This window comes from Saccopteryx leptura, chromosome 7 (assembly GCF_036850995.1).
Source record: "Saccopteryx leptura isolate mSacLep1 chromosome 7, mSacLep1_pri_phased_curated, whole genome shotgun sequence".
Lineage (NCBI taxonomy): Eukaryota > Metazoa > Chordata > Mammalia > Chiroptera > Emballonuridae > Saccopteryx > Saccopteryx leptura.
Window position 1 is genome coordinate 18,660,913 of NC_089509.1, and position 27,209 is coordinate 18,688,121.

The window sequence follows — 27,209 nt, forward strand, 5'->3', positions numbered from 1 at the left end:
TCCCATTGTGTGGTTTGTCTTTCTATTTTATTCATATTGTTTTTAGCTTTGCAAAAGCTTTTTAGTTTGATATAGTCCCATTGTTTATCCTGTCTTTATTTCCCTTGCCCATGGAGGTAAATCAGCAAATATATTGTTGCAAGTGATGTCAGAGAGCTTATTGCCTGTTTTCCTCTAGGATGCTTATAGTTTCATGACTTACATTTTAGTCTTCTATCTATTTTGAGTTTAGTTTTGTGAATGGTGTAAGTTGATGGTCTAGTTCAGGGGTCAATAACCTTTTTGGCTGAGAAAGCCATGAACGCCACATATTTTAAAATATAACTCCATGAGAACCATACAGTGACCCGTGTATCTTACGCATTATCCAATAAAAATTTCGTGTTGTCCCAGAGGACAGCTGTGATTAGCTCCAGCCACCTGCAACCATGAACATGAGCGGTAGGAAATGAATGGATTGTAATACATGAGAATGTTTTATATTTTTAACATTATTTTTTTTATTAAAGATTTGTCTGTGAGCCAGATGCAGCCATCAAAAGAGCCACATCTGGCTCATGAGCCATAGGTTCCCTACCTCTGGTCTAGTTTCATTTTTTTGCAGGTAGCTGTCCAGTTTTCCTAACACCATTTGTTAAAGAGACTGTCTTTACTCCATTGTATCCTATTACCTCCTTTGTCAAATATCCATTGTCCATAAAGGTGTGGGTTCATTTCTGGATTCTCTGTTCTGTTTCATTGATCTGTATGCTTGTTCTTATGCCAGTACCAAGCTGTTTTGAGTACAATGGCCTTGTAGTATAACTTGATATCAGGAAGTGTGATACCTCCCACTTTATTATTCTTTTTCAAGATTGCTGAGGCTATTCTTGTTCTTTTTTGGTTACATATGAATTTTTGGAATATTTGTTCTGTTATCTTTGAAGAATGTCATTGATATTTTAATAGGAATTGCTTTGAATTTATAAATAGCTTTGGGTAATATAGACTTTTTTTTACAGGGACAGAGAGAGAGTCAGAGAGAGGGATAGACAGGGACAGACAGACCAAAACGGAGAGAGATGAGAAGCATCAATCATCAGTTTTTCGTTGCTACTCCTTAGTTGTTCATTGATTGCTTTCTCATATGTGCCTTGACCGTGGGCCTTCAGCATACTGAGTAACCCCTTGCTCGAGCCAGCAACCTTGGGTCCAAGCTGGTGAGCTTTTGCTCAAACCAGGTGAACCCGTGCTCAAGCTTGCAACCTCGGGGTCTCTACCCTGGGTCCTCTGCATCTCAATCTGATGCTCTATCCACTGTGCCACCTCCTGGTCAGGCTAATATAGACATTTTAATGATGTTTATTCTTTCTGTCCATGAACACAGTATATGCTTCCACTTGTTTGTATCTTTCTTGATTTCTTTTATCAATGTTTTATAATTTTTCGAGTACAAGTCTTTAACCTCCTTGGTTATATTGACTCCTAGGTAGTTTATTTATTTTTCGATGCAATAGTGAAGGGGATTGTTCTCTTAATTTTTCTTTCAGAAGATCATTGTTGATGTATAAAAATGCCTTGATTTCTGAGTATTAATTTTCTATCTTGCCACCTTGCTGAATTCATTTATCAGGTCCAGTAGTTTTTTTATTGCAGCTTTAGGGTTTTCTATGTACAGTATCATATCATCAGCAAATATGATAGTTTTACTTCTTCTTTTCCAATATGGATGCCTTTTATTTCTTCTTGTCTGATTGCCGTGGCTAGGACTTCAAGAACTATGTTGAAAACATGTGGTGAAAGGTACCAACCCTGCCTTGTTCCTGATCTTAAAAGGATTGTTTTTAACTGTTGTCCATTGAGTGTGATGTTGGCTGTGGGTCTGCCATAGATGGCCTTTATTATGTTGAGGTATGTTCCCTGTATTTACACTTTGCTGAGAATTTTTATCATAAATGGGTGCTGGATTTTATCGAATGCTTTTTCTACATCTATTGATATTATCATGTGGTTTTTCTTTTTCCTTTTGTTTATGTGGTGAATCACATTGATTGATTTGTGAATATTGTACCAGCCTTGCCTCACCAGAATAAATCCCACTTCATCATGATGTATGATTTTTTTTATGTATTGCTGGATCCGGTTTGCTAATATTTTGTTGAGAATTTTAGCATCTAAATTGATCAGGGATATTGGCCTATAGTTTTCTTTCTTTGTTTATCTTTGCCTGGTTTTGGAATCAGAATTATGCTTGCCTCATAAAGGGAGCTTGGAAGTCTTCCCTCCTCTTGAATTTTTTGAAATAGCTTGAGAAGGACAGGAGTTAGTTCTTTGAATGTTTGGTAGAATTCGCCTGTGAAGCCATCTAGTTCAGGGCTTTTGTTTTTTGGGAGGTTTTTTTTGTTTGTTTTTGTTTTTGTTTTTTTGTATTTTTCTGAAGCTGGAAACGGGGAGAGACAGTCAGACAGACTCCCGCATGCGCCCGACTGGGATCCACCCGGCACGCCCACCAAGGGCAACGCTCTGCCCACCAGGGGGCGATGCTCTGCCCCGCCGGGGCGTCACTCTGTTGCGACCAGAGCCACTCTAGCGCCTGGGGCAGAAGCCAAGGAGCCATCCCCAGCGCCCGGGCCATCTTTGCTCCAGTGGAGCCTTGGCTGCGGGAGGGGTAGAGAGAGACAGAGAGGAAGGAGGGGGGGTAGAGAAGCAATTGGGCGCTTCTCCTATGTGCCCTGGACGGAAATCGAACCCGGGTCCCCCGCACGCCAGGCCGACGCTCTACCGCTGAGCCAACCGGCCTGGGCCTTTGGGAGTTTTTTGCTAACTGTTTTGATCTCATTTGTTGTAATCAGTCTATTTAGGTTTTCTAATTCTTCCAGCTTCCAGATTGATTTTTGAGAGATATTTTTTAAGGAATTTGTCCATTTCACCTAGGTTGTCTAATTTTTTGGCATATAGTTCTTTTTTTTTTTTTTAATTTTATTTATTTATTTATTTTAGAGAGGATGGGGGGCGATAGAGAGAGAGAGAGAGAAAGGGGAGGAGCAGGAAGCATCAACTCCCATATGTGCCTTAACCAGGCAAGCCAGGGTTTTGAACCAGGAACCTCAGTGTTTCCAGGTTTACGCTTTATCCACTGCGCCACCACAGATCAGGCGGCATATAGTTCTTCATAGTATTTTCTTACAATCCTTTGTAATTCTGCGGTGTCGGTTGTTATTTCTCCACTCTTATTTCTAATTTTATTTATTTGAGTCCTCTTTTTTTTTTTTTTTTTGATGAGTCTGGTTAAAGGTTCATTGATCTTGTTTACCTTTTCTTTTCTTTTCTTTTTTTTTTTTTTTTTTGCATTTTCTGAAGCTAGAAACAGGGAGAGACAGTCAGACAGACTCCCGCATGCGCCTGACCGGGATCCACCCGGCACGCCCACCAGGGGCGACGCTCTGTCCACCAGGGGGCGATGCTCTGCCCATCCTGGGCGTCGACATGTTGCGACCAGAGCCACTCTAGCGCCTGAGGCAGAGGCCACAGAGCCATCCCCATCGCCCGGGCCATCTTTGCTCCAATGGAGCCTTGGCTGCAGGAGGGGAAGGGAGAGACAGAGAGGAAGGCGCGGCGGAGGGGTGGAGAAGCAAATGGGCGCTTCTCCTATGTGCCCTGGCCGGGAATCGAACCCGGGTCCTCCGCACGCTAGGCCGACGCTCTACCGCTGAGCCAACCGGCCAGGGCCTTGTTTACCTTTTCAAAGTACCAGCTCTTGCTTTCATTGATCCTCTGTATTGTTTTTTTAGCTCTATATCATTTATTTCCACTCTACTCGTTATTTCCTTCCTTCTTCTTCCTCTGGGCTTTATTTGCTTTTCTTTTTCTAGTTCTTTTAGTTATGGGGTTATGTTGTTTATTTGAGCTCTTTCTAGCTTCTTAAGTTATACCTGTAATGCTATGAACTTCCCTCTCAGGACTGCTTTTGCTGTGTCCCATAAATTTTGAGTTGATGTATACTGATTTTTATTTGTTTCAAGGAAACTTCTGATTTCTCCCTTGATCTTATTGTTGACCCATACACTATTTAATAACATGCTGTTTAATTTCCAAGTGTTTGAGTGTTTTTTAGTTTTTCTATTGTAGGTGATTTCTAGTTTCATGTCATTGTGGTCAGAGAAGATGCTTCATATGATTTCATTCTTAAATTTGTTGAGGCTCCGGTTGTACCCTAACATGTGGTCTGTCCTAGAGAATGTACCATGAGCACTTGAAAGGAATGAATATTCTGCTGAGTTAGAGTAAAAGATTCTGAAGATGTCTATTAAATATAGTTGATCTAGTGTGTCCCTCAATTCTGCTGTTTCTTTATTAATTTTCTTTCTTGAGTATCTATCCAGTGATGTTAGTGGGTATTGAAATCCCCTACAATTATAGTATTGCTGTTGAACTCGCCCTTTATGTCCATCAGTCTGCTTTATATATTTAGGTGCTCCTATATTAGGTGCATAGATATTTATAATGGTTATTTCTTCTGTTGGCTTGCTTCCTTTATCATTATGTAGTAACCTTCTTTATCCATTACTATAGTCTTTTGTTTTAAAGTCTGTTTTGTCAGATATAAGTATTGCTACCCCAGGTTTTTTTCATTTCTGTTTGCATGAAATACTTTTTTCCATCCTTTTACTTTCAGTCTGTGTGTATCTTTTGTTTTGAGGTGGGTCTCCTGTAGACAGCATATGTATGGGTCCTGTTTTCTTATCCATTCGGCTACCCTATGTCTTTTGATTGGAGCATTTAATCCCTTTATGTAAGGTATTTTTCCCTGCCGAGAAGGAAGGAAGGGGCCGTAGCCACGAAATGTGGAATAATAAAAGGCTTTATTGAGTACAGAGCACTTTCCGCCCAACGAGGTTCCCTGTTTCCAGGGACAGAGAGGCCAGGGAAGTCGTAAAGGGTGACCAATGTGAGAGATACTTAAAGGGTCCATAGGGTGGTCGAGCTAATATGACATGGTGAAATCTCACTGGCTGACGGCGGTGTTGCTCTTTTCAAAAGGGCTCTTGGGAAGTTTCTTTTGGTGCACTTGGTTGTGGACAGTCCTAACCAAAGTTCCCGGACCTGAGTTCCTCACGTGACCTTCCCCAATTGCCCACCACCCTGCATTCTGGTCTTTTGTGTTAACTAGCAGCGCCGCTTATTCGTCTGGTTACTTCCTGCCGATTAGGGGCATCGTGGGGAGGGGGAGATCAGAAGGTGGTTGCTTTCAGGGGAGTCGGGAGTAACATTTGTTTGGCTGTGACTGGAGAAACTTCGCGGATGCGGTCCTCTAAGGATTTTTTTTTTTTTTAAGGACGAGTAATGGGATCTGCATGGTCCAGCCTTTTGGTGAGCTGGAGATGGGTAGAGTCCAGTGGTTCTGACTGCCAGTGGTCCTGCATGGAGGCAAGCTTGAGGCAAAACTGTATGCCAGGAGTGGTGTATGAAGGGGGAAAAACTGCATGTCAGGAGTGGTGTGCAAAGAGGAAAAGAAGGGGGGGGGGGTCCCATCCATTCCCATAACCGATACCTGTGAGGGAACTAAAGGTCCAGAGTGTGATGGCAAAACAGAGGAGGGTAGCCCCCATATCCACAAGAAATGAGATAGACTTACCCGTTTTTGTAGCATTACCATGGGTTTTGGTGAGGATGATGAGGGTCTCCATGTCCAGGGCATCAGTCCCAGGAGTTCGAGCGATGGGCCCACCTGGCTGGATTGGCCTCCCATTCGGTCAGCTTGTCCTCCACGTAGAGTCGTTGAGGAAAAGCCTGTTGCCCAAAGGGGCAATCACTCTGCCAGTGACCGGGCTGCTTGAAGTTAAGGCAGGGCTCAGTGGGCAGCTGCGGGCAAGGGCCCTGTCAGTCACAGTGGTCCTGCTTGCCACACTTAAAGCAAGCTCCTGGTGGGGATTTCCTTTGCAGCCTGGACTTGGGTTGGGCACCTCCTGTGTCTTGGCCCTGTTGCTCTGCTGGCCTCAGGGTTGCCATAGGAATTTGGGTTTGGAGCATTACCTTCTGCTGCATGCAGGCCTGGCAAACAGCCTTGGCCTGTTTCTACTAGTTGGACCATTAAAAACTTTAAATGCAAAAAAAAAAAAACAAAAAACTTTAAATGCCATGTTCACAGGTCCCGGATAAGGGTTTGAGGGTTGAGAATAAGAGGAGGGGGGCTCGTGGGGAGCCCAGCACCCAGATCCAGGTAGAAATGCCAGAACCGGAGGCAAGACAGGGCCAGAACTTCCTGCAGGAAAATTGGGGTTGGGCCTTGGGGTCCTGCAAACTGGTGTAAGAGCCAATAGTAGGTGGAGAATGGACTGACGGAGGAGGGGTTTAAGAACACAGTTGAAAAAGGAGGAGCCCCTGGCCAGCAGGGGAGGAGAAAAAGAGAACGGTATTTGCAAGTGAATGAGAAACGGAATCCTGCAAAGGGAGGGGGCTTTCTGTAGGGAAGATACTCAGTGGAAGACGTCTGCAGAGGGACCAGAGAGGGGTCCTGAGAGAGGGGTACCCCCTGGGGGTCAGGCAGGAGGGGGAGAGAGTTGGGAGTCCGCAGAGAAGGAAAGATTAAGAGTGGAGGTTTTAGGTGAGGTTTCTCTGTCCAAAAAAATGGCCTGCACGTAGAACAGGCCGCACAGATATTAAGGACGGGAGCACGAATAACTAGAAGCTCTGTTTGTAAGGGATCTCCAATCAGTTCCCAGCTTTTTTGGTGATAGTTAAATTGGTGAGGGTGTTAAAACCGAAAGTCCCTTCAGGAGGCTACCTGGTCCAGTTACCAGTGGGTTCTGTGGCCTGGCCACAGCGGAGAAAAAGAACAGTTTTCTCTTCTTTCAGGAGGAAGAGATTTCAGATAAGGCAACTCCCAGAGTGTTTTTGGATTATGTTTAGTGTTTAGATTCCTGTGCCCCCACGGCTGCCCTCAGTCTTCAGAGTGGTCAGAGTTGAGAAGTGGCATCCCAAAACTCAAGCTCTGGCCACGGACAGATAGGGAAAGTGGATGTGCTCGGGACTTCTCCACGGGCACACACACACTCAGATGGAAAGATGTCCCTGACATACCTACGGTTTTGGACAGGGAGTCTTGGCGGAAGGAACTGAGGGGAAGGCTGGAGGCAGAGGACTTACCACATCGTGTGCCAAAGTGGGTGGAAGGTTGGAGATCCTGGTTCTTTCTTGGAGGGGAAGGGAAGAGGAGTGGTCCTTGCGGACTTCAACTCCTCCCGGGTTTTCGGCACCAAAATGTAAGGTATTTTTCCCCGCTGAGAAGGAAGGAAGGGGCTGTAGCCATGAAGTGTGGAATAATAAAAGGCTATATTGAGTATAGAGCACTTTCCACCCGATGAGGTTCCCTGGTCCCGGGGACAGAGAGGCCAGGGGGTGACCCGCATGAGAGATATTTAAAGGGTCCCTAGGATGGTAGAGCTAATATGACATAATGAAATCTCACTGGCTGATGGAGGTGTCGCTTTTTTTCAAAGGGCTCTTGGGAAGTTTCTTTTGGCGCACTTGGTTATAGGTGGTCCTAGCCAAAGTTCCCGGGCCTGAATTACCCACGTGACCTTCCCCCATTGCCCACCACCCTACAGTTTACATTTAAGGTTATCATTGATATATAGTTGTTTATTGCCATTTTTTTTTCTTTAAATCTACATTCCTCTTTTACTAGATTTTTTCCCCGCTTTGTTCTATCTACAACGGGCCCTCTTAACATTTCTTGCAACATTGGTTTGGTTGTGATGAATTCCTTGAGTTTTTGTTTTTCTGGGAAGCTTTTTTATTTCTACTTTAATTTTAAATGATAGCCGTGCTGGATAAAGTAGTCTTGGTTGTAGGTTCTTGTTTTGCATCACTTTGAATATTTCTTGCCAATCTCTTCTGGCCTCAAGTGTTTCTTTTGAGAAGTTGGATGTCATCCTAATGGGGGCTCCTCTCTATATAATTAACTGCTTTTCTATTGCAGCATTTAGTGTTTTTCTTTGTCTCTTAATGTTGGCATTTTAATTACAATGTGTCTTGCTGTATGCTTCCTTGAGTTCCTCTTTAATGGGACTCTCTGTGTTTCTTGAACTTGTGTGAATTTTTCCTTCCATCAATTTATGGACATTTTCAGCCATTTTTTCTTCAAACAAGTTCTCTATCCCTTGTTTGTTCTCTTCTCCTTCAGAACCCCTATGATGCAGTTGTTGTTTTTCTTCATGTTGTCACAGAGGTCTCCTAAAGTTTCCTTAGTCTTTTTGAGTCTCTTCATTTTGCTGCTCTACTTTTGTGTTCATGTTTATCTTGTCTTCTAAATTGCTAATTTGATCCTCTGCTTCATCCAGCCTGCTGTTGATTCCTTCTAGTGCAGTCTTCATGTGTGATATTGCAGTTATCATTTCTGACTGATTCTTTTTTATGATTTCAATGTCCTTTTTGATGCTTGCTATCCTTTTATTTAGTTGCTCATTGTGTCCATCCATTCTTGCTCTATAAGATCCTTGAGCATCCCCAAAATCATTATTTTAAACTCTGCATCTGGTAGTTTGGTTACTTGCATTATATTTAGTTATTTTTCCAGGGATTTCTCTTGTTGATTCATTTGGATTACATTTTTTTGTCTACCCATTTCATCTGTGTATTAGGTAGTACTGTCTGACTGAAATTGTTTTGATGTCTGTATGAGGAAGATGGGCTGGGTCGTACTGCCCTACCAGCCACCTTATTTCCTTGTTCTAGAAATGCTTCTTGAGAGTACTATTTTCCTTTCTTATTGTATGTGATTATTGCATGCAGTTCGTCCTTTCATGGATACGGTTATTCCATCAGCCTGGCTGGCTCTAAGGGTCAACCTTGATCATGTGTATTACACACTGTGCAATGTCTGTCCTGTTGGGCATATTTATTCTCCACAGTGTCTGGTGCCTGCTAGACTTCTCTTTTGAGCGTCCTACTTATGTAGCTAGCCAAGTCTAGGGTTAGTGCTGTCTTCCACACACTAACAGTTGTGTTGGTTCTAAATCTTCTTGAGTTGGTGTCTGCTGTTGTTTATAACCTGCTGTGGGCTACCTGTGTGCAGCTACTGCACTTTTCTCTGTTTGTGTCTGCGTTTTCTGTGCCTGAGTAGTATTGGAGGGGCCAACCTGTGTATAAGGATCATTTTCCCCCTGCTTACAGATGACAGCAGCTTTGTAAAAGCCCCAAGCTACATAAGATTTGCCTCCACTTTTCAGCTGATCCACCTTCTCTTGCAGCTTTCTGGTCTTCCCACAAAGTCTTCTGTAGAAAGACTGTATTATGGGCTCAGACTGGCCTCATCCAACCAACCCCTCTACAGGTTGCAAGTTTGTTGGGTTAGGGCTGTTGAAGTTGGGAATACAAGCTTTGTGGGACCCCTACTTCATGGGTCTCTTGATCAGTAGCTCAATACAGAGAATGTGGCCCCTACTCCAGAGCCTAATTCCTCAGCCACTGCTGGATACTTAAGTGTGTGTGTGTGTGTGTGTGTGTGTGTGTGTGTGTGTGTGTGTTTCTGAAGTGAGAAACAGACTCCCGCATGCTCCCAACCCCTGTCTACCCAGCAAGCCCACTATGGGGTGATGCTCGGCCCAAGTGGGACATAGCTCTGTTGCAAACGGAGCCATTGTAGCACCTGAGGCAGAGGCCATGGAGCCATCCTCACCACCCGGGCCAACTTTGCTCTAGTGGAGCCTTGGCTGCGGGAGGGGAAAAGAGAAACAGAGAGAAAGGAGAAAGGGAAAGGTGGAAAAGCAGATGGGCGCTTCTTCTGTGTGCCCTAGTCGGAAATCGAACCCAGGACCTCCACACACCGGGCAGATGCTCTACCACTGAGCCAACCAGCCAGGGCTGGATACTTAATTTTTATTTTTCCCTAACAAGGTGAGCAGCAGGTTTAGATCGAGTGGAGCTTACAGTCCCCTCTGCAGAAGTTATACCTGGTGAGACCCTGGTCTCGGGGTGGAAAACTGAGAGAATCCTCTCATGGGGCTGACTGTGCCCCCCCCCCAAAAAAAAGTGGCTAAGCCCCTCAGCCAGAGTCAAATAGGCTCATAGTTCCCACACTTTCAATGTCCATGCTCCAAGCCTCTCTCTATTCCCCCTGTGGAATCTAGCTTAATGCGGCAGGATGTACAGCACTCAAGCTGGCTGTGAAGCTCCACCCTATCCAATGCCCATGAGCCACTTTGCTGGTGCTAATCAAGGAGAGCACAACTCACCTCAAGTGGGCCAGGTGTGAGGAGCCCTTCCTTAGGATACCACTCTAGCAGGGGTTATTAGGTCCTGAACTAATGTTCTCTGCAGCCACTGGATATGCCAGCCCTGGGCCTCCCTGGCAGGAACCTGGCGCATACCAATGGGAGACACTGCCCGTTACAGTCCCACAGCAACCTTCTTGGATCTATAAGCAATCCAGTTTGTGGCTGCCTCTGCTGGGCCCAGGTATACATGGAAATACCAAGCTTCACACCTAGGCTGGATTTTACCCACTCTGGGCCTGGGGCAATGTCCACTTACAAGGCCAAGTTTGCCCTGGCCGGTTGGCTCAGTGATAGAGCGTCAGCCCAGCATGTGGAAGTCCCGGGTTTGATTCCGGGCCAGGGCACACAGGAGAAGCACCCATCTGCTTCTCCACCCTTTCCCCTCTCCTTCCTCTCTGTCTCTCTCTTCCCCTGCCGCAGCCAAGGCTCCATTGGAGCAAAGTTGGCCTGCTTGCTGAGGATGGCTCTATGTCCTCCACTTCAGGCACTAGAATGGCTCTGGTTGCAATGGAGCAATGCCCCAGATGGGCAGAGCATCACCCCCTAGTGGGCTTGCCAGGTGGATCCTGGGTCAGACGCATGCGGAGTCTTTCTCTCTGCCTCCCCACTTTTCACTTCAGAAAAAAAATTAAAATTAAAAAATATTTTAAAAGGCCAAGGTTCCCTGAATCCCACCTCCTGCAGCCTCTGTCTGCTGTCTGCTTGTTGGACTCAGCCACTGAATAGATCTCTGATAGAGTCTAGGGTCAGGAACCTTTTTGGCTGAGAGAGCCATGAACGCCACATATTTTAAAATGTAATTCCGTGAGAGCCATACAATGACCCGTGTACATTTCACATTATCCAATAAAAATTTGGTGTTGTCCTGGAGGACAGCTGTCATTGGCTCTAGCCACCCGCAACCATGAACATGAGCAGTAGGAAATGAATGGATTGTAATACATGAGAATGTTTTATATTTTTAACGTTATTATTTTTATTAAAGATTTGTCTGCGAGCCAGATGCAGCCATCAAAAGAGCCACATCTGGCTCATGAGCCATAGGTTCCCAACCCCTCATCTAGAGGCTGCAGCAATTCAGGTATTAGGAAGGGTTGTGGGTGTGGCTCCGCCCCTTGGCCCCAGGTATCTGTCAGTCTGTCCAGACTTTCATAGACCTCAGTAGGGTGTAGCCTCTGAGACCTAGAGGTATGTGTTGCCTGCACTCCAGACAGATTTTACTGAGTCTCCTGTTGGGCGGAAGCACCAGTCTTAGACTCCAGAGCATGTGGGGGAAAACTCCTGCCTCAGTGCCAGTAAACTGAGTCACTGATGTGCCCCCTGCTTCCTGGCTTCTCGGAACAGTCTAGTTGCTTTGACCGGAGCAGGAAATACTCTTGGGGGTAGAGCAGTTGCTTTTCCCCAGGCTGATGCCACTCAGAGGGTACTGCTCCAAGAAAGGTGGCGACTGCAGTATTAGAGAATGACTCAGCAAAGGGATTGCAGTGGCTGTCCCCCACAGTGTCTCTCCCTGAGCCTCCAACTTCACACTCTCCTCATGCAACTCTAGTCGTCAAAGCTCTCCCTCTACTGAAGCCTGTGGGTGGCTGTCAATGAGATTTTCTGCGCGGGCGCTTTAAGACGGAGCTTTTGTCTCCAAGAGCTCAGTCTCTTTCTCACAGACAGAAACCTTGCTCTTTTCACCACAAAATGCTGTCTGGGTGCCTCTTCCAGGCTCTGAGGCTCTAGGCTGGGGCTCCGGGCCTGAGGCTGAGGACCCACACCTTTCAGAGTGACCCTCCCTGCAGTGAGAGTTCCTTGGAATCCTTAGTAGTCCCCTCTTGCTCCTGGGAGTAGACAGCCCTTTCCGCTACCAGTCTCGATGAGGCTTCTTCTGTGATCCTTGGTTATAGACTCCTCTTCATTTAGTCCAAAGTTATTTTTTCAAGATGATTGTTCTTAAATTAAATTGTAATCCAATTTGGTCCTAGGAGGTGGCAGTTGGAACGTCTCCCTTCTCCATCACCATCTTGGAATCCTCTTCACTTTGTTAATCTTTTTCTTTTTTTTTTGTATTTTTCTGAAGCTGGAAACGGGGAGGCAGAGAGACTCCTGCATGCACCCGACCAGGATCCTCCCAGCATGCCCACCAGGGGGCGATGCTCTGCCCATCTGGGGTGTCACTCTGCTGCAATCAGAGCCATTCTAGCACCTGAGGCAGAGGCACAGAGCCATCCTCAGCACCCGGGCCAACTTTGCTCCAATGGAGCCTTGGCTGCAGGAGGGGAAGAGAGAGACAGAGAGGAAGGAGAGGGGGAGGGGTGGAGAAGCAGATGGGCACTTCTTCTGTGTGCCCTGGCCGGGAATCGAACCCGGGACTCCTGCACGCCAGGCCGACACTCTACTACTGAGCCAACAGGCCAGGGCCTACTTTGTTTTTTTTTTTTTTTGGTTTTTTTTTAATTTTTTATTTTATTTATTCATTTTTAGAGAGGAGAGAGAGAGAGACAGAGAGGGATAGAGAGGAGAGAAAGAAGGGGGAGGAGCTGGAAGCATCAACTCCCATAGGTGCCTTGACCAGGCAAGCTGAGGGTTTCGATCCGGCGACCTCAGCATTTCCAGGTCAACGCTTTATCCACTGCGCCACCACAGGTCAGGCCCATACTTTGTTAATCTTAAGAAAAAATATGAAATACTTTGATGCTGACAAGTTTTCTCTGGTATTGACTGTGTTTCCAATTATGTAAGTACATAATCAAGTGTCTTATTCTATAGTTCAGCCCCTTAGAAATTGTCTTTTGAGGAGAGAGTGGAATAGGAAGGAAAATAGAGGGGAAGTATGTATTTGAAATAACGAGATAGAATACAGAGTGTAAATCAGTGTTCATAGAGTAAAGGAGATTGTGCAATTGCCCATGCTGGAACTGATTTTTTTTTTCCACCTTAATCCCAAAAGAAATGGCACATATTAAAAATGACATGGATTTTTTTTTTTTTTTTTTCATTTTTCTGAAGCTGGAAACAGGGAGAGACAGTCAGACAGACTCCCGCATGCACCCGACCGGGATCCACCCGGCACGCCCACCAGGGGCGACGCTCTGCCCACCAGGGGGCGATGCTCTGCCCATCCTGGGCGTCGCCATGTTGCTACCAGAGCCACTCTAGCGCCTGAGGCAGAGGCCACAGAGCCATGCCCAGCGCCCGGGCAATCTTTGCTCCAATGGAGCCTTGGCTGCGGGAGGGGAAGAGAGAGACAGAGAAGAAAGCGCGGCGGAGGGGTGGAGAAGCAAATGGGCGCTTCTCCTGTGTGCCCTGGCCGGGAATCAAACCCGGGTCCTCCGCACGCTAGGCCGACGCTCTACCGCTGAGCCAACCGGCCAGGGCAAAAATGACATGGATTTTAAAATAAGAATGCCTATTGTTTCATAAGTAAGTTATATTTTTTAGTATAATATGGCACATTTTCAGAAATTTGTTTTACCTCCTTTTATCTTTCTAGAATAACTTACAAGTAGGTTTGTTTTATTAGTTGCATGGTTTTCCATAACTGAGTCTAATGTTAAGGAATCCAGAGATCATTTTTATTCATCTCAACATGGTAAAAAAACAATGTCGTTTGGAAGATAAATGCATGTGCATTTTAACTAAACATATATAAACAAATTTGTGATACTATATATAGACCAGTAACTGAAGGGATCATGAAGTAAGTGATGAATGGATTAGGGACTTAATTTCTTCTGGGAAATATAAACCCTAAACTATATCTTAGAAGAAAATTACAGGCATAAATTGGTTAGAAGACATTCTGGGGATAGAGAAGTATGTGAGTAAAGGTGCTAGGATAGTTCATTTAATTCCAGAAAATTGAAATTGAAATTAAAGTATAAAATGTGGAAACTGACCAATGGTGGCACAGTGGATAAAGCATTGACCTAGGACGCTAAGGTCTCAGGTTCAAAACTTTAAGGTTGCTGGTTTGAGCATAGGGTCACCGGCTTGAGCTGGGAGTCACTGGCTCAGCTTCAGCTACCCACCACCTCTCCCCCGGTCAAGGCAAGTACAAGAAGCAACCAATGAATAATTAAAGTGAAGCTATGAGTTGATGCTGCTCATCTCTCTCCCTTCCTGATTCTGTGTCTCAAAAAAGAATAAATGTGCCTGACCTGTGGTGGCACAGTGGATAAAGCATCGACCTGGAATGCTGAGGTTGCTGGTTCAAAACCCGGGCTTGCCTGGTCAAGGCACATATGGGAGTTGATGCTTCCTGCTCTTCCCCCTGTTCTCTCTGTCTCTTTTCTCTCTCTCTCTCTCTCTCTCTCTCTCTCTCTCTCTCTAAAGGTAAATAAATAAAATAAAATAAAACAATTTCCTTTAAAGAAAAATGAAATGTGAAATTGTCAAGAACTGATGTGTGTGTCTCAACCAAGACTAAATAGTATGTCTAGCTTTGAAGCCCCTTAATTTCAGAACTAAGGAAAAAAAGACACGTTATGAAATCAGATTTTATATCTTTCTTTTGTCACATTTTCATGCTTTTTATTTCGTATCCTCCATTCATGAGGCTATGTACATGATACTGCCCATCCCCTACTTTCTTCATAGCTAGACATTAGACATTAGAAGCATTACCACACCAGGAACTCTCCCTTGTCCAGGGACCATGGTCATGCTGCCTAGTCCAGTACATTGAGCATCTATTAGATACAATGCCATGGCACTATGTAAATAAGATTTACCCTTGACCTTTGGTGGCTCACAGTCTAGTACATGAAATACAATTTTTAAATAGAGTACTACCTTGTTAGTGTCTTTAAAAATGGAGCTACGTATTGAAGTTGCTTCAGAGCTAAGACAGTTACACAATTTCCTTAGCATACTTTTTTTTTTTTTTTAGGGAGGGAGGGAGAGAGAGAGAGAGAGAGAGAGAACGGGGGGGGGGGGGAGGAGCAGGAAGCATCAACTCCCATATGTGCCTTGACCAGGCAAGCCCATGGTTTTGAACCAGCAACCTTAGTGTTCCAGGTTGATGCTTTATCCGCTGCGCTACCACAGGTCAGGCATTAGCATACTTTTTAAAAAAGATTTTATTTATTGATTTTAGAGAGAAGTGAGAGAGAGAAAAAGCAGGGAGGAGGAGCAGGAAGCAACAACTCATAATAGTTGCTTCTCATATGTGTCTTGACCCGGCAAGCCCTGGGTATTGAACTGGTAACCTCAGCATTCCAGGTCAACACTCTATCTACTGCGCCACCACAAGGCAGACTGTGGCACACTTTTTTATAAGCTACAAATTGTTTTCCTATGGTATTTCATGTAATCCTCACACTGGATGAATGACTGTGAGAAATGTTGCTTTGATGAGCAATGAATAATAACAGCCTCTTTGTACTTCTTCCCACATTTGATAGATGAGCTGGGTGGTGAATTATATAAAAAATAAGCCAGAAAAGTCATCCATCCTTAGTAGAGTGTATTGTATCTGTATATTCTCAAGTACTGTCCCTTTTTCTTTCTTGGTACTTCAGTTTTTTTCTTTACCACTAGTTACAGATCTGTTCTATAGCTTAAATCATCTAGATTGAGCTGTGTCATTTTTCCTAAATCTGCCTTGTATATATATTAATTTAGTTCCACTCAGAAGTGATATTCTCAGAATGTTAACACTGCATTGGTGGACAAAAAGACTGAAATATGTTATACAGAGTTGGATACATTAAATCAGTAACTTTTTCTTTGAAGTAATTGAGAGATTACTGTGTATTTTGAAAGGACCAGTTCATTTCAGAAACAGGCTATATAGGCAGGACTTAGAAGTGAGTCATTGCCTGACCTGTGGTGGCGCAGTGGATAACGCATCGACCTGGAAATGCTGAGGTCGCCGGTTCGAAACCCTGGGCTTGCCTGGTCAAGGCACATATGGGAGTTGATGCTTCCAGCTCCTCCCCCTTCTTTCTCTCTGTCTCTCTCTCTCCTCTCTAAAAAAAAAAAAAAAAAAAAAAAGTGAATCATTAATTCATGAATCATGGAGGCTGGATATAGAGAACAGTGCAAAGAGGTTAAAGAGCTGAGGCTCTGGAGGTAGAAGGCATGGGTTCAAATCTTGATATACCTATGTACTAGCTATATAACTTTGAGCAAGTTACTTAACCTCAGTTTCCTAAAATGAGGATGATAAAAGTATCTTACTAAGGTTGTTAAGAAGACTTGATGTAATAATACACATAGTATTTAGAACAGAAGGTGAACATGATAGTAAATACTCAGAATTGTTCACTTTCATTGTCGCCATTGTTACTAATATTGCTGTTATTGCTACTATTATTACTATCGTCATCGTCAGAAGATTTCATATTAGCTTTATTTACCAAAATTACTCTAATACAACTATAATGTTGTGGCATATTTGTAAATTAAGAACCCATTATGCCTATGTGGATTCTGTTTTAGAAATCAGAGAACTGAAATACCGAATTGAAGAATATTATGTTCATGTGGGTTTTATGTAAATAATATAGAAAACAAAGAATTGAAAGAGCCACTGTTCACCAAATGCCTCTTCTTCTAGATACTGTGTTTTCTAAAGAACTTAAGCAGTAGTGTTACCGCTGACTCTCAGGACATCCCATTGGTAGTTCTAACTTATTCCTAACCGGTCATACTTGAAAAGTTTTTGAAGGCTAGAGACATTAACATTTTTGCAAGGTTTTGGATAATATTTTCCAATATTTTCCCTTTAAATTGTTTTTCAAATTTTAGGTTTCACTGCCTCAAGGTTCTCAAGGAATTGCCCACCAGACTTATCAGCAGCCTGTTATTTTCCCTAATCAATCGAATCAAGGATCTGTGCCCACAACAGGAATTCCAGTTTACTATAGTGTCATTCCACCTGGCCAACAAAATAACTTAAGGTGAGTATGACTAAGAAACCTTAATTTTGCCTGACCAGTCAGTGGCACAGTGGATAGAGCGTAGGACTGGGATGCAGAAGTTCCCAGGTTCAAGACCCTGAGGTCGCCAGCTTCAGCGCAGGCTCATCTGGCTTGAGCAAAAAGCTCACCAGCTTTGACCCAAGGTCACTGGCTTGAGCAAGGGGTTACTCGGTCTGCTGAAGGCCTGCGGTCAAGGCACACATGAGAAAGCAATCAATGAACAACTAAGGTGTCGCAACGAAAAACTGATGATTGATGCTTCTCATCTCTCTTCGTTCCTATCTGTCTATCCCTCTTTCTGACTCTCTCTCTGTCCCTGTTAAAAAAGAAAAAAAGAAAAAAGAAAAGAAACCTTAATTCTATAGCTTCTCATTTTTAAATCGGATTTTGCTCTGTTGCTAATTTTAAAGTTGTTTCAGGGGCATTACCTGAGATCATTCTCTAAGGTAGAAGAGAAAAAAACTGTGATAAAATCTATTTTTCTAATATTCTTTTAACAAAGTTCATGTAAGCAAAGCATTCCATTTATAAACCAAAAAGTAAAATTTTGCCTTAAGTCTAGTCTTCTGCCAAGTGGTTCAGTTGCTTTCTCCCTTCCTTTATCTCTCAAAAGAACAAACAAACAAACAAACAAACAAATTAGTCTCCTTTTATTTACCCAAGTGGAATAAAATAGTTGGCCATAGAACTTGGAGTTTTTAGAGCATTTGTTGGTTAATGTTTAAGGATTTTGTCAGTTTGGGGAGAATATATTTCCTTTATATAACAGCAGCAAACTACCATGCTGAACTTTTCCAGGCTCTGGGGAGCTGATTTTTTTATCAGTAAGAGAAGGGAGGTATATAAGAGCAAATGTGCCTGACCTGTGGTGGCACAATGGATAAAGCGTCAACCTGGAAATGCTGAGGTCGCCGGTTCGAAACCCTGGGCTTGCCTGGTCAAACACATATGGGAGTTGATGCTTCCAGCTCCTCCCCACCTTCTCTCTCTGTCTCTCTCTCCTCTCTTGTCTCCCTCTCTGTCTCTCTCTCTCTCCCTTTCTCTCTCCTCTCTAAAATGAATAAATAAAATTTTTAAAAAAAAGAGCAAATGTATAATAGTAGAGTTCTATATTAAAGCAAGTCGTGAAGTATTACATTAGCTTCTTCAATTTGGAAGAGCAAAAGCTTGTCTGATAAGCCTAATGTGTAAAATAGTAATCTTCATTTGAATTGAGCACCTTTAGTTTGTTGTTCAGAATGTATTATAATCCTTCATTTATTCTTATGACATCCCTGTAAGGTTGCCAGATGGAGCTTCAATGCTCTTAATAAGAAGGGGTCTTTATTTATAATTGCTGATAAGAGGTTGTTGCCAGCTTACAGTTACAAGTGGTATTTAGGCATGAAGAGGGGATTGACATACTTGCTTCATTGAACCTGCTTGGGAAATGGGGGCTTGGCTCTCGTTTTATGTATCATAAGAAACAGTCACACGAGCGCGAGCGTACACACACACGGAACTCACATGGTTCTGTGACTGCTGCAGTTCTTCCAACTCCAAGCCCATGCTCTTTAAACAGCAAGTTGTTTTTGAATCTCATAGGCAACTCTGAAGTTTTATGTTGTAGTAATTCTCAGCTCTTTGGAAGTAGAGCTTCAACACAATAAAAATAGAAATGTTTATTGTCTTTTCCATTTGTTGTGTGAGTTTAAGTTACATAAATAGAGAGAAAATACTCTCAATCTGAGCCTCTTTTTCTAATTTATGTAAGTTTGGGGTCTATAATGCCAATTCAGTTTCTGAATTGTCAACTATTGGTAGAATTCTGTGCTAAAGCAGGTGAAATGGATATGCAAAAATTGCTGAATTACCTGCTTTTTGAGCCAAACTGTAACTTTTCATTTATCTGAAAAGAATTTACCAAAGTATTCATTCCTTTGTAGGGCATAAGCTGAGAGAAATAGGTATTTCTAAATGCAGAGACCACAAGGCTCCTGTTTTAATGTTACTTCTGTAGGCCTAAATGCAGGGTAAGGACTTCATGAAGGAAGGAGATCAAACCTATAAGAATCTGTATAATGTGTTTGCTGTATACTGCTCACAAAAATTAGGGGATATTTTTTATTATATCTTCATGTGAAGCAATAAAATACCCCCTAATTTTTGTGAGCAGTATATTTATTAATCTCTTGAAACAAAAAATATCTCTACTTGACTTTTGAGGGACCTGGCTCTAAAAGTATATGTGGAGGTGAGAAAGCACAATTCTGCATCCTTTCAACTTCAGCCTTATTTTAAGCTTGAGGGCAGAATCCAAAAGCTGTCAAGTAGATGCTGATGACTGGACTTTGGAATGAAACATACTGTATATACTTTTAGTCCCGGGTCCTGCTTTTCCAAGGAAAATAAAAATTTGAGACCTATCTTTAGCCTGAGGAATAGCTTGGAAGCACATCAATTTAAAGATAAGTGACCATAACCAGGCAGTGGCTCAGTAGATAGAGCATTGACCTGGGATGCATAGGACCCAGGTTTGAAACCCCAAGATCGCCAGCTTGAGCGCAGGCTCACCAGCTTGAATGCAGGGTTGCTGGCTTGAGCATGGGATCATAGACAAGACCCCATGGTCACTGGCTTGAGCCTAGGGTCACTGGCTTGAGCAAGGGGTCACTGGCTCAGTAGGAGGCCCCCAGGCACGGCACATATGAGAAAGTAATCAATGAGCAACCAAGATGCCACAACTATGAGTTGATGCTTCTCATCTCTCTCCCTTCCTGTCTGTCTGTCCTTGTCTATCTCTCTCTCTCTTGCTAAAAAAAGACTTGGAGGGTGAACACACAATACAGTGTACAGAGATGTTTGTAGAATTGGGCACCTGAAACCTGTATCATTTTATTACCAGTGTAACAAAGTTCATCCCAATAAATTTAGTTTAAAAAAAAGATTTCTGATCACTTGAGAATTCTCATAAAGAATTAATATATAATATTGCCTGACTAGGCGGAGGCGCAGTGGATAGAACATCAACCTGGGATGCTGAAGACCCAGGTTCGAAACCCCGAGCTCACCAGCTTGAGTGCAGTGTTGCTGGCTTGAGCCCAAAGGTCACTGGCTTGCACAAGGGGTCACTGGTTGAGCTGATGCCCCCGGTCGAGGCATGTATGAGAAAGCAATCAGTGAACTACTAAAGTGCCACAACTACGAGTTGATGCTTCTCATCTCTCTCCCTTTCTGCCTTTCTCTCTCTCACACACACACACAAAAGGAAAAAAGAAATTAATAGTATCTCTGCCTGACAGTGAATAGGACATCAACCTGGAGTGTGGAAGTCACTGGTTCAAAACCCAGGCTTGCCCTGTCAAGGCACACATGAGAATCCATCAGTGAGTAATTAAAGTGAAGCAACTATGAGTTGATGCTTCTCGCTCTGCCTCTAAAATCAACAAATAAAATATTTTTTAAAAGAAAGGATTAATAGTATCTTCCTATGATCTGAAACTATTGATATTTTCTTGAAAAAATTTACTGAAAAGGGAAAACTTTTAAAACTAATTAAGACGTTACGTATTAGACTCAGACTCACTGTTAACAATACAGCAATAACTTAGTAGTCTTACATTAACAGCCTTTTTTGTTTCTATCACTATGTAGTTAGAATATGTCAGAATCATGTCCTATTGTTTCCTTTATTATTAGATAGTACATTTTTTGCCATGAAATATTTTTTAGAATCTCATCATTGTCAAACTGTATATTCTCTTTTCTAAAATACAGCTTAGGGTAGTGAAATCCAAATAAATTACCTTTTTATTTTATAAAGTTAGTGAATTATTTTTTTAAATTATTTGAACAATACTAAAGGTATATTTAGAATAAGTGGTAAAAGAGTAAGAGCAATGGAATTAGTTGTTTTTTCCCGGTTTTAAAAGACTGGTATTGGCCCTGGCCGGTTGGCTCAGCAGTAGAGCGCCAGCCCAGCATGTGAAAGTCCCAAGTTCGATTCTCGGCCAGGGCACACAGGAGAAGCGCCCATCTGCTTCTCCCCTCTTCCTCTTCTCCTTTTTCTCTCTCTCTCTCCCTCCCCCTCCCTCAGCCAAGGCTCTATGGGAGCAAAGTGGGCTGGGACACTGAGGATGGCTCCTTGCCCTCCACCTCAGGCGCTAAAAAATGATTCAGTTTGCAACAGAGCATCGGCCCAGATAGGCAGAGCATCGCCCCCTAGTGGGCATGCCGGGTCGATCCCGGTCGGGCCATGTGGGAGTCTGCCTGCCTCCCTGCTTCTCACTTCAAAAAAATACAGAATAAAAATAAAATAAAAGATTGGTATTGGCTGACCAGGGATGACACAGTAGTGTCATCAGACTGGGATGCAGAGGACCCGAGTTCAGGGCCCTAAGAGAGCCGACTTGAGTGCGAGCTCATTCGGCTTGAGCGCAGGCTCACCAGCTTGAGTGTAGCATTGCTGGCTTGAGCATGGGATTATAGATATGACCCCATGATCGCTGGCTTGAGCAAGGGGTCACTCGGTCTGCTGTGGCATGCCCCCCACTCCCCGTCAAGGCACACATGGGAAAGCAATCAATGAACAGCTAAGGTGACTAAGGAGCCGCAACAAAGAATTGATGCTTCTCATTTCTCTCCCTTCCTGTCTATCCTTATCTGTCTCTTTCTCTGTCTCTCTCTGTCTCTTTCACACACACAAAAAAGATTGATACTGGGTCCTGGCCATGTAGCTCAATTGGCTGGAGCACTTCCTTGACAACACCAAAGTTGCCAGCTCTGTATCCAGTCAGGGCACATAGAAGAATCAACCAAGGAGCCTGACCAGGCAGTGAGTGGTGCATTGGATAGAGCGTCAACCTGAGACACTGAGGACCCAGGTTCAAAACCTCGAGGTCACTGGCTTAAGCCCAAAGGTCACCATCTTGATGCCCAAGGTCACTGGCTTGATCAAAGGACTGGCTCAGCTGGGCCCCCTTCCAATCAAGGCATGTAAGAGAAAGCAATGAACAACTGAAGTGATGCAACTACGAATTGACACTTCTCATCTCTCTCCCTTTGTGTCTGTCCCTCTCTCTTTCTCTTCTTTGCATGTGCACAAAAACAAAACAAAATTAAGTTTAAAACACAAGAATCAACCAAGGAATACACAAGTGGAACAACAAATTGGGTGTTCTTCATCCCTCCTTTTTACCCTTATTTTTTCCTTCCTCTCTCTCTAAAATTAGTAAAAAAAAAATTATTTAAAAAAACAATTTGGCAGCCCTAGCCAGATGGCTCAGTGGATAGGGCTTTATCCCTGTGCACCAAAGGCACCAGTTCATTTTCCAGTCAGGGCATGGACAGGAGGCACCCAGGGAGTGCACAGCTAGGTGGAACTACTGAATGAAATAGGTTGATGCTTCCTCTCCCTCGCCCTCCCCTTCCTTCTCTCTCTACCCCTTCTTCTCTTCTTTCCTTCTCTCCTCTCTCTTTCTCTGTCAATGGAAAATAATTTTTTTAAAGATTGATATTATTGCCATAAACATAATTATCCAAAAGATTATTTATAATTCACAAGACAGATTTGACTTTTACTGCTAATCAATTTGAATAATAGTTTAATTTAAACAAATTTTCAGGACTCTTCATCCAAAGTACCTTCACAGTCATCTCCATCTAATTGTGCTGTGATTTTTGTGTTTATTTGATCCCCCTTCCCCCCAGCTCATCAGTAAGTTACTTACAGCATCCAGGATCAGAACAAGTACAGTTTCCTCGAACTACTTCACCATGCAATTCCCAACAGCTTCAGAGCCACCAGTGTACAGGTATGGATAGATAATTGAACAAAAGGGTAATGGTTTTGCCTGACCAAGCGGTTGCGCAGTGGATAGAGCTTCGGACTGAGATGCTGAAGGACCCAGGTTTGAGACCCCAAGGTCGCCAGCTTGAGCACGGGCTCATCTGGTTTGAGCAAAGCTCACCAGCTTGGACCCAAGGTCGCTGGCTCTAGCAAGGGGTTCCTCGGTCTGCTGAAGTTCTGTGGTCAAGGCACATATGAGAAAGCAATCAATGAACAACTAAGGTGTCGCAACGAAAAATTAATGATTGATGCTTCTCATCTCTCTCCATTCCTGTCTGTCCCTATCTGTCCCTCTCTCTGACTCTCTCTGTCTCTGTAAAAAAAAAAGGGGGGAGGGGGTGTTGGGTTTTACATTTGAGATAATTAAATTAAGTTCCTTAGGCATTTCTAGATAAACACAGGATATTCAGGGTACCATGCAAAAGTAGTGCTGGCAGGTTCAGTCGACTTCCTTTTCTGCTGCTGCCACCACTGTGCTGCCATCCTGCTTTCCTCCTCTGGTTCCTTCTCCCCTGCCTCATAACCATGATGTTCTCTAGGGTCCTGTCCTAGTTACTTTCTCATTACTCTGTAAGGTCTTCCAAAGTCATCCAACCACCTTCTAGGCTTCAACTATTGCTTTCTGCCAACGCCTTCCAAATTTTATTTCTGCTAAGACCATATTGCCAGCTGTCTACTGGGCACTCCTACCCAGATGTGTTGAATGTTTTTAGATTTACTGTTTCTGCCTGACCAGGCGGTGGCACAGTGGATAGAGCGGCGGACTGGGATGTGGAGGACTTGGGTTTGAAACCCCAAGGTCGCTGGATTGGGCCCCAGGCCCCTGGCTTGAGCAAGGGGTTACTCGGTCTGCTGTAGCCCCCTGGTCAAGGCACATATGAGAAAGCAGTCAATGAACAACTATGGAGCCGCAACGCAGAATTGATGCTTCTCATCTCTCTCCCTTCCTGTTTGTCCCTCTCTTGAACTCTTTCCAAAATATATATATATTTTTTAAAAGATTTATTATTTCTTCCCCTTCCTGCATTCCTTACCTCACCTATCTAGAAAAAAAATGAAATTCAAAATCATAATTAACTCTTTCTATTCTCCTCTTTCAAGTTCATGCCGTCACCATTTTCTCAGATCTGTTACCTTCTTTCCTTACCTGCTGCGGCTACTTTCGGTCAGTTCTTTTCATGTCTTATTTGCCAGTAATCTCAAGTGTCTTGTTTATTTCCTCTATGCCCAGCTTTTTTCCTCCCCAGTGCACAAGCACATACACAGACAGCTCAAAAAATATTGTCCTGAAACAGAAGTCTCTCTGCGTGTCCTTCCCTTGAGTAAAAAGTTTGCATTCTCTGGCTGGATAGCTTCCCTGGCTAGAGTATCAACCCAAACTGCAGAGGTTGCCAGTTCGATCCCTGGTTGGGACACATACAAGAATAGATCAATGTCCCTATCTCTTTCCCCCTCTCCCCCTCTCCTCTCCTCCACCTCCCCCTTTTATTTTTCTCCTAAATCAATGAAATTAAAAGAAAATTTGCGTGGATTCTCTATCTGAACTCGACCGAGTGTGCCTCTTGTTTATACTTAGGTGCTCAATTCACACAGAACTTTGTTTCCTGAATATACTGTTCCTTTTTTTTTTGCCAAAGTTTTGTATCTATTTTTCCTCTGCCTGCAATGCCTATCTGCCATCTGCCATCCTCTGTTTGTCAAAGTCCTGTTCATCCTTAAATTTTGACTCAAAACTTGCCTCTCCCACAAAGGCTTCTTCCTTAGTCCTTAAAACAGTTTGTTGCTTCTTTTTCTCTGCTTCCCTAGTGTCTCAAACAATCTTGACCATGACACCATATATTATTGTAATGCTTTATTGACACATAGTCTGTGAGAAACAGAAACAATAAATGATTCTTAAATGAAAAACTAGTGGCTGCATCCTACATGGGCTGCCGTAGCAGAGAACTTTGAGCGTCCTTAGCGGTCAGCCCTTCTGCGGTGCCTAGCCAGGCAGACTGGCCCTGTTTCCATTGTACTGGTAACTACCGTTGTCATTGCAGTGCAGACCATGGCCCTGTTTGCAGGGTGCCGAATCCCCTTGACCGTACACTGAGGTGGTTGGTGAGGGGCTGCCTTATACTAGCAGTGCTGCAGTACTTGAACACAAAAGAAATAAGTCAGATTAGAAGATAGATGTAATAGTCCCCTTATCTGTACTGTGCAGTTAGCAGAGTGTTTAGACATACATGTAAGCACAGCTATTTAAAGTCAGTCATGTAGGCCTGACCTGTGGTGGCGCAGTGGATAAAGTGTTGACCTGGAATGCTGAGGTCACTGGTTCGAAACCCAGGGCTTGCCCTGTCAAGGCACATAAGGGAGTTGATGCTTCCTGCTCCTCCCTCCTTCTCTCTCTCCCCCTCTCTGAAATGAATAAATAAAATATTTTAAAGTCAGCCATGTAGGTCTTCCTAGCCAACTTTTTCAGATGAGAAAACACAATAAAATCGCTTATATTTTCCCAGAGTCATAGGACATTTCAGGGTACTAAAATTGTGCTTTGTTAATTCCAGTTCCATGTCCCAAAGTTTTCCACTGCAGGAAATCAGTTTACTAGAAGATAACTTTTTACTGTATGTCAGAGTTTCTCTAATATGCTTTTTCCCAATATTTCTTTGTATTTAGAAAAATACCTGTTTTAAAATTCATGTAAGAAATTAAGCCCACTTTTATAGCTCATAATACAATTACACTACTCTCTACTAGTTCCTGCAGTAGATAACACTGGGGAACAAAATTTTTGTTGCATCCACGAAAATACTTGTTCTTACCTAATTGAAGTGTGCTGATCTCAAATCTGATATTAGTTTTTCTCTGTAAGCTACAGTTTTTTTGCAATTCAAGATTTTAGGTTTTCATCTTATTGTGAAATTTTCAACATTTAGTTTAACATAATGAAGTAGAATGTCTTCTTGGGCATCATCTTTGTGAAAATATAATAATTTATATAATGCAGTAAATACACTAATACACTAAAAGATATGATTGCATCAGAATTTGTCTACAATTTCAAAATAGAACATATTAAAATACTTATTTTAATCATAAAATTTACACAAAACTTATTTAAATTCTATTCAGACAAAAATTTGCTTTTGTAGCTCTTGTGTTTGTGTACTTGTTGAGGACAATCTCGTTTGATGCTCTAGCAGTAGTCTGCTCATCACTAACAGCTCCAAGATTTTCGGGAAACTTATCAAGGTGACTGACTATTCAGGAAGTGAATCTTAATGCTCATGTTACATCCAGTGTTGCGGAAAGCCAACAGCATCCTTTGAACCAGAAATTCATAGTTTTCTGCTTTTTTGTTGCCAAGGAAGTTCTTTGTAACTGCCACAAAAGGCTGCCATGCTGCTTTCTCCTCCATATTCATCTTCCTGGCAAATTCTTCATCATGTATGAGGGTTTGAATTAGAGGTCCATCGAATATACCTACTTTTATCTTCTCGAAAGACAAGACAGGAAAAGCAGAAATAATATGTTGAAAGCATTCACTTTCTCTATTTAAAGCTTGAACAAACTGCTTCATTAAACCAAGTTTGATGTGAAGTGAGGGAAAAATGATCCTGTCTTGATTAACTACAGGTTCATTCACAATATTTTGCATCCCTACTTCTAGAGCTTCACGTTTCGGCCACTCCTGTGTCCAGTGTTTCTCCTGAGCTCGGCTGTCCCACAAACACAGAAAGCAAGGATACTTCGTGAAACCTCTCTGCTGTCCTAGCAGGAAATTTACCATTTTAAGGTCCACACAAATGATCCAGTTATGCTCCTCATACTTTAGAAAGTCGAGGACAATTTTTATGTCATTATAATCTTCCCACAGATGAGTCGAATAGCCAATTGGAACCGATGCATAAACATTACCGTTGTGTTGGAGAACACACTTCAGACTCCGTTTAGAGCTGTCAAAAAATAGCCGCCATTCTGTTGGACTGTAAGTGGTAACACCTAGCTGGCTGAGAAGACTACTGATATCATGACAGTAAACAAAGTGTTTGTCTTTGGGAAAAAGTCCACAAAATTTTGTTCAGGCTTCTTGAAATGGGATACTTTAGCTGACCAGTGAAGTACATTCTTTTCTTGAAGCCTGGAGGCTAATAACTCAGCTGCTTTCTTTGATAGGCCCAAATCTCTTACTAAGTCATTCAATTCGGGTTGGCTAAACTGCTGAGG

At 43.1% G+C, this 27,209-nt stretch overlaps 1 protein-coding gene across 8 annotated transcripts in view; it reads left to right on the forward strand.

Annotated features, from left to right (window-relative positions):
* Positions 1-27,209, forward strand: part of R3HDM1 (R3H domain containing 1) — a 119,430-nt gene that overhangs the window by 82,023 nt on the left and 10,198 nt on the right. For all 8 annotated transcript variants that reach the window (XM_066345522.1, XM_066345526.1, XM_066345524.1 and 5 more), the window contains 2 exons: positions 16,995-17,146; positions 22,856-22,959. In XM_066345522.1, coding sequence (XP_066201619.1) covers positions 16,995-17,146; positions 22,856-22,959 — 256 coding nt within the window. The remainder of the gene's footprint in view (positions 1-16,994; positions 17,147-22,855; positions 22,960-27,209) is intronic.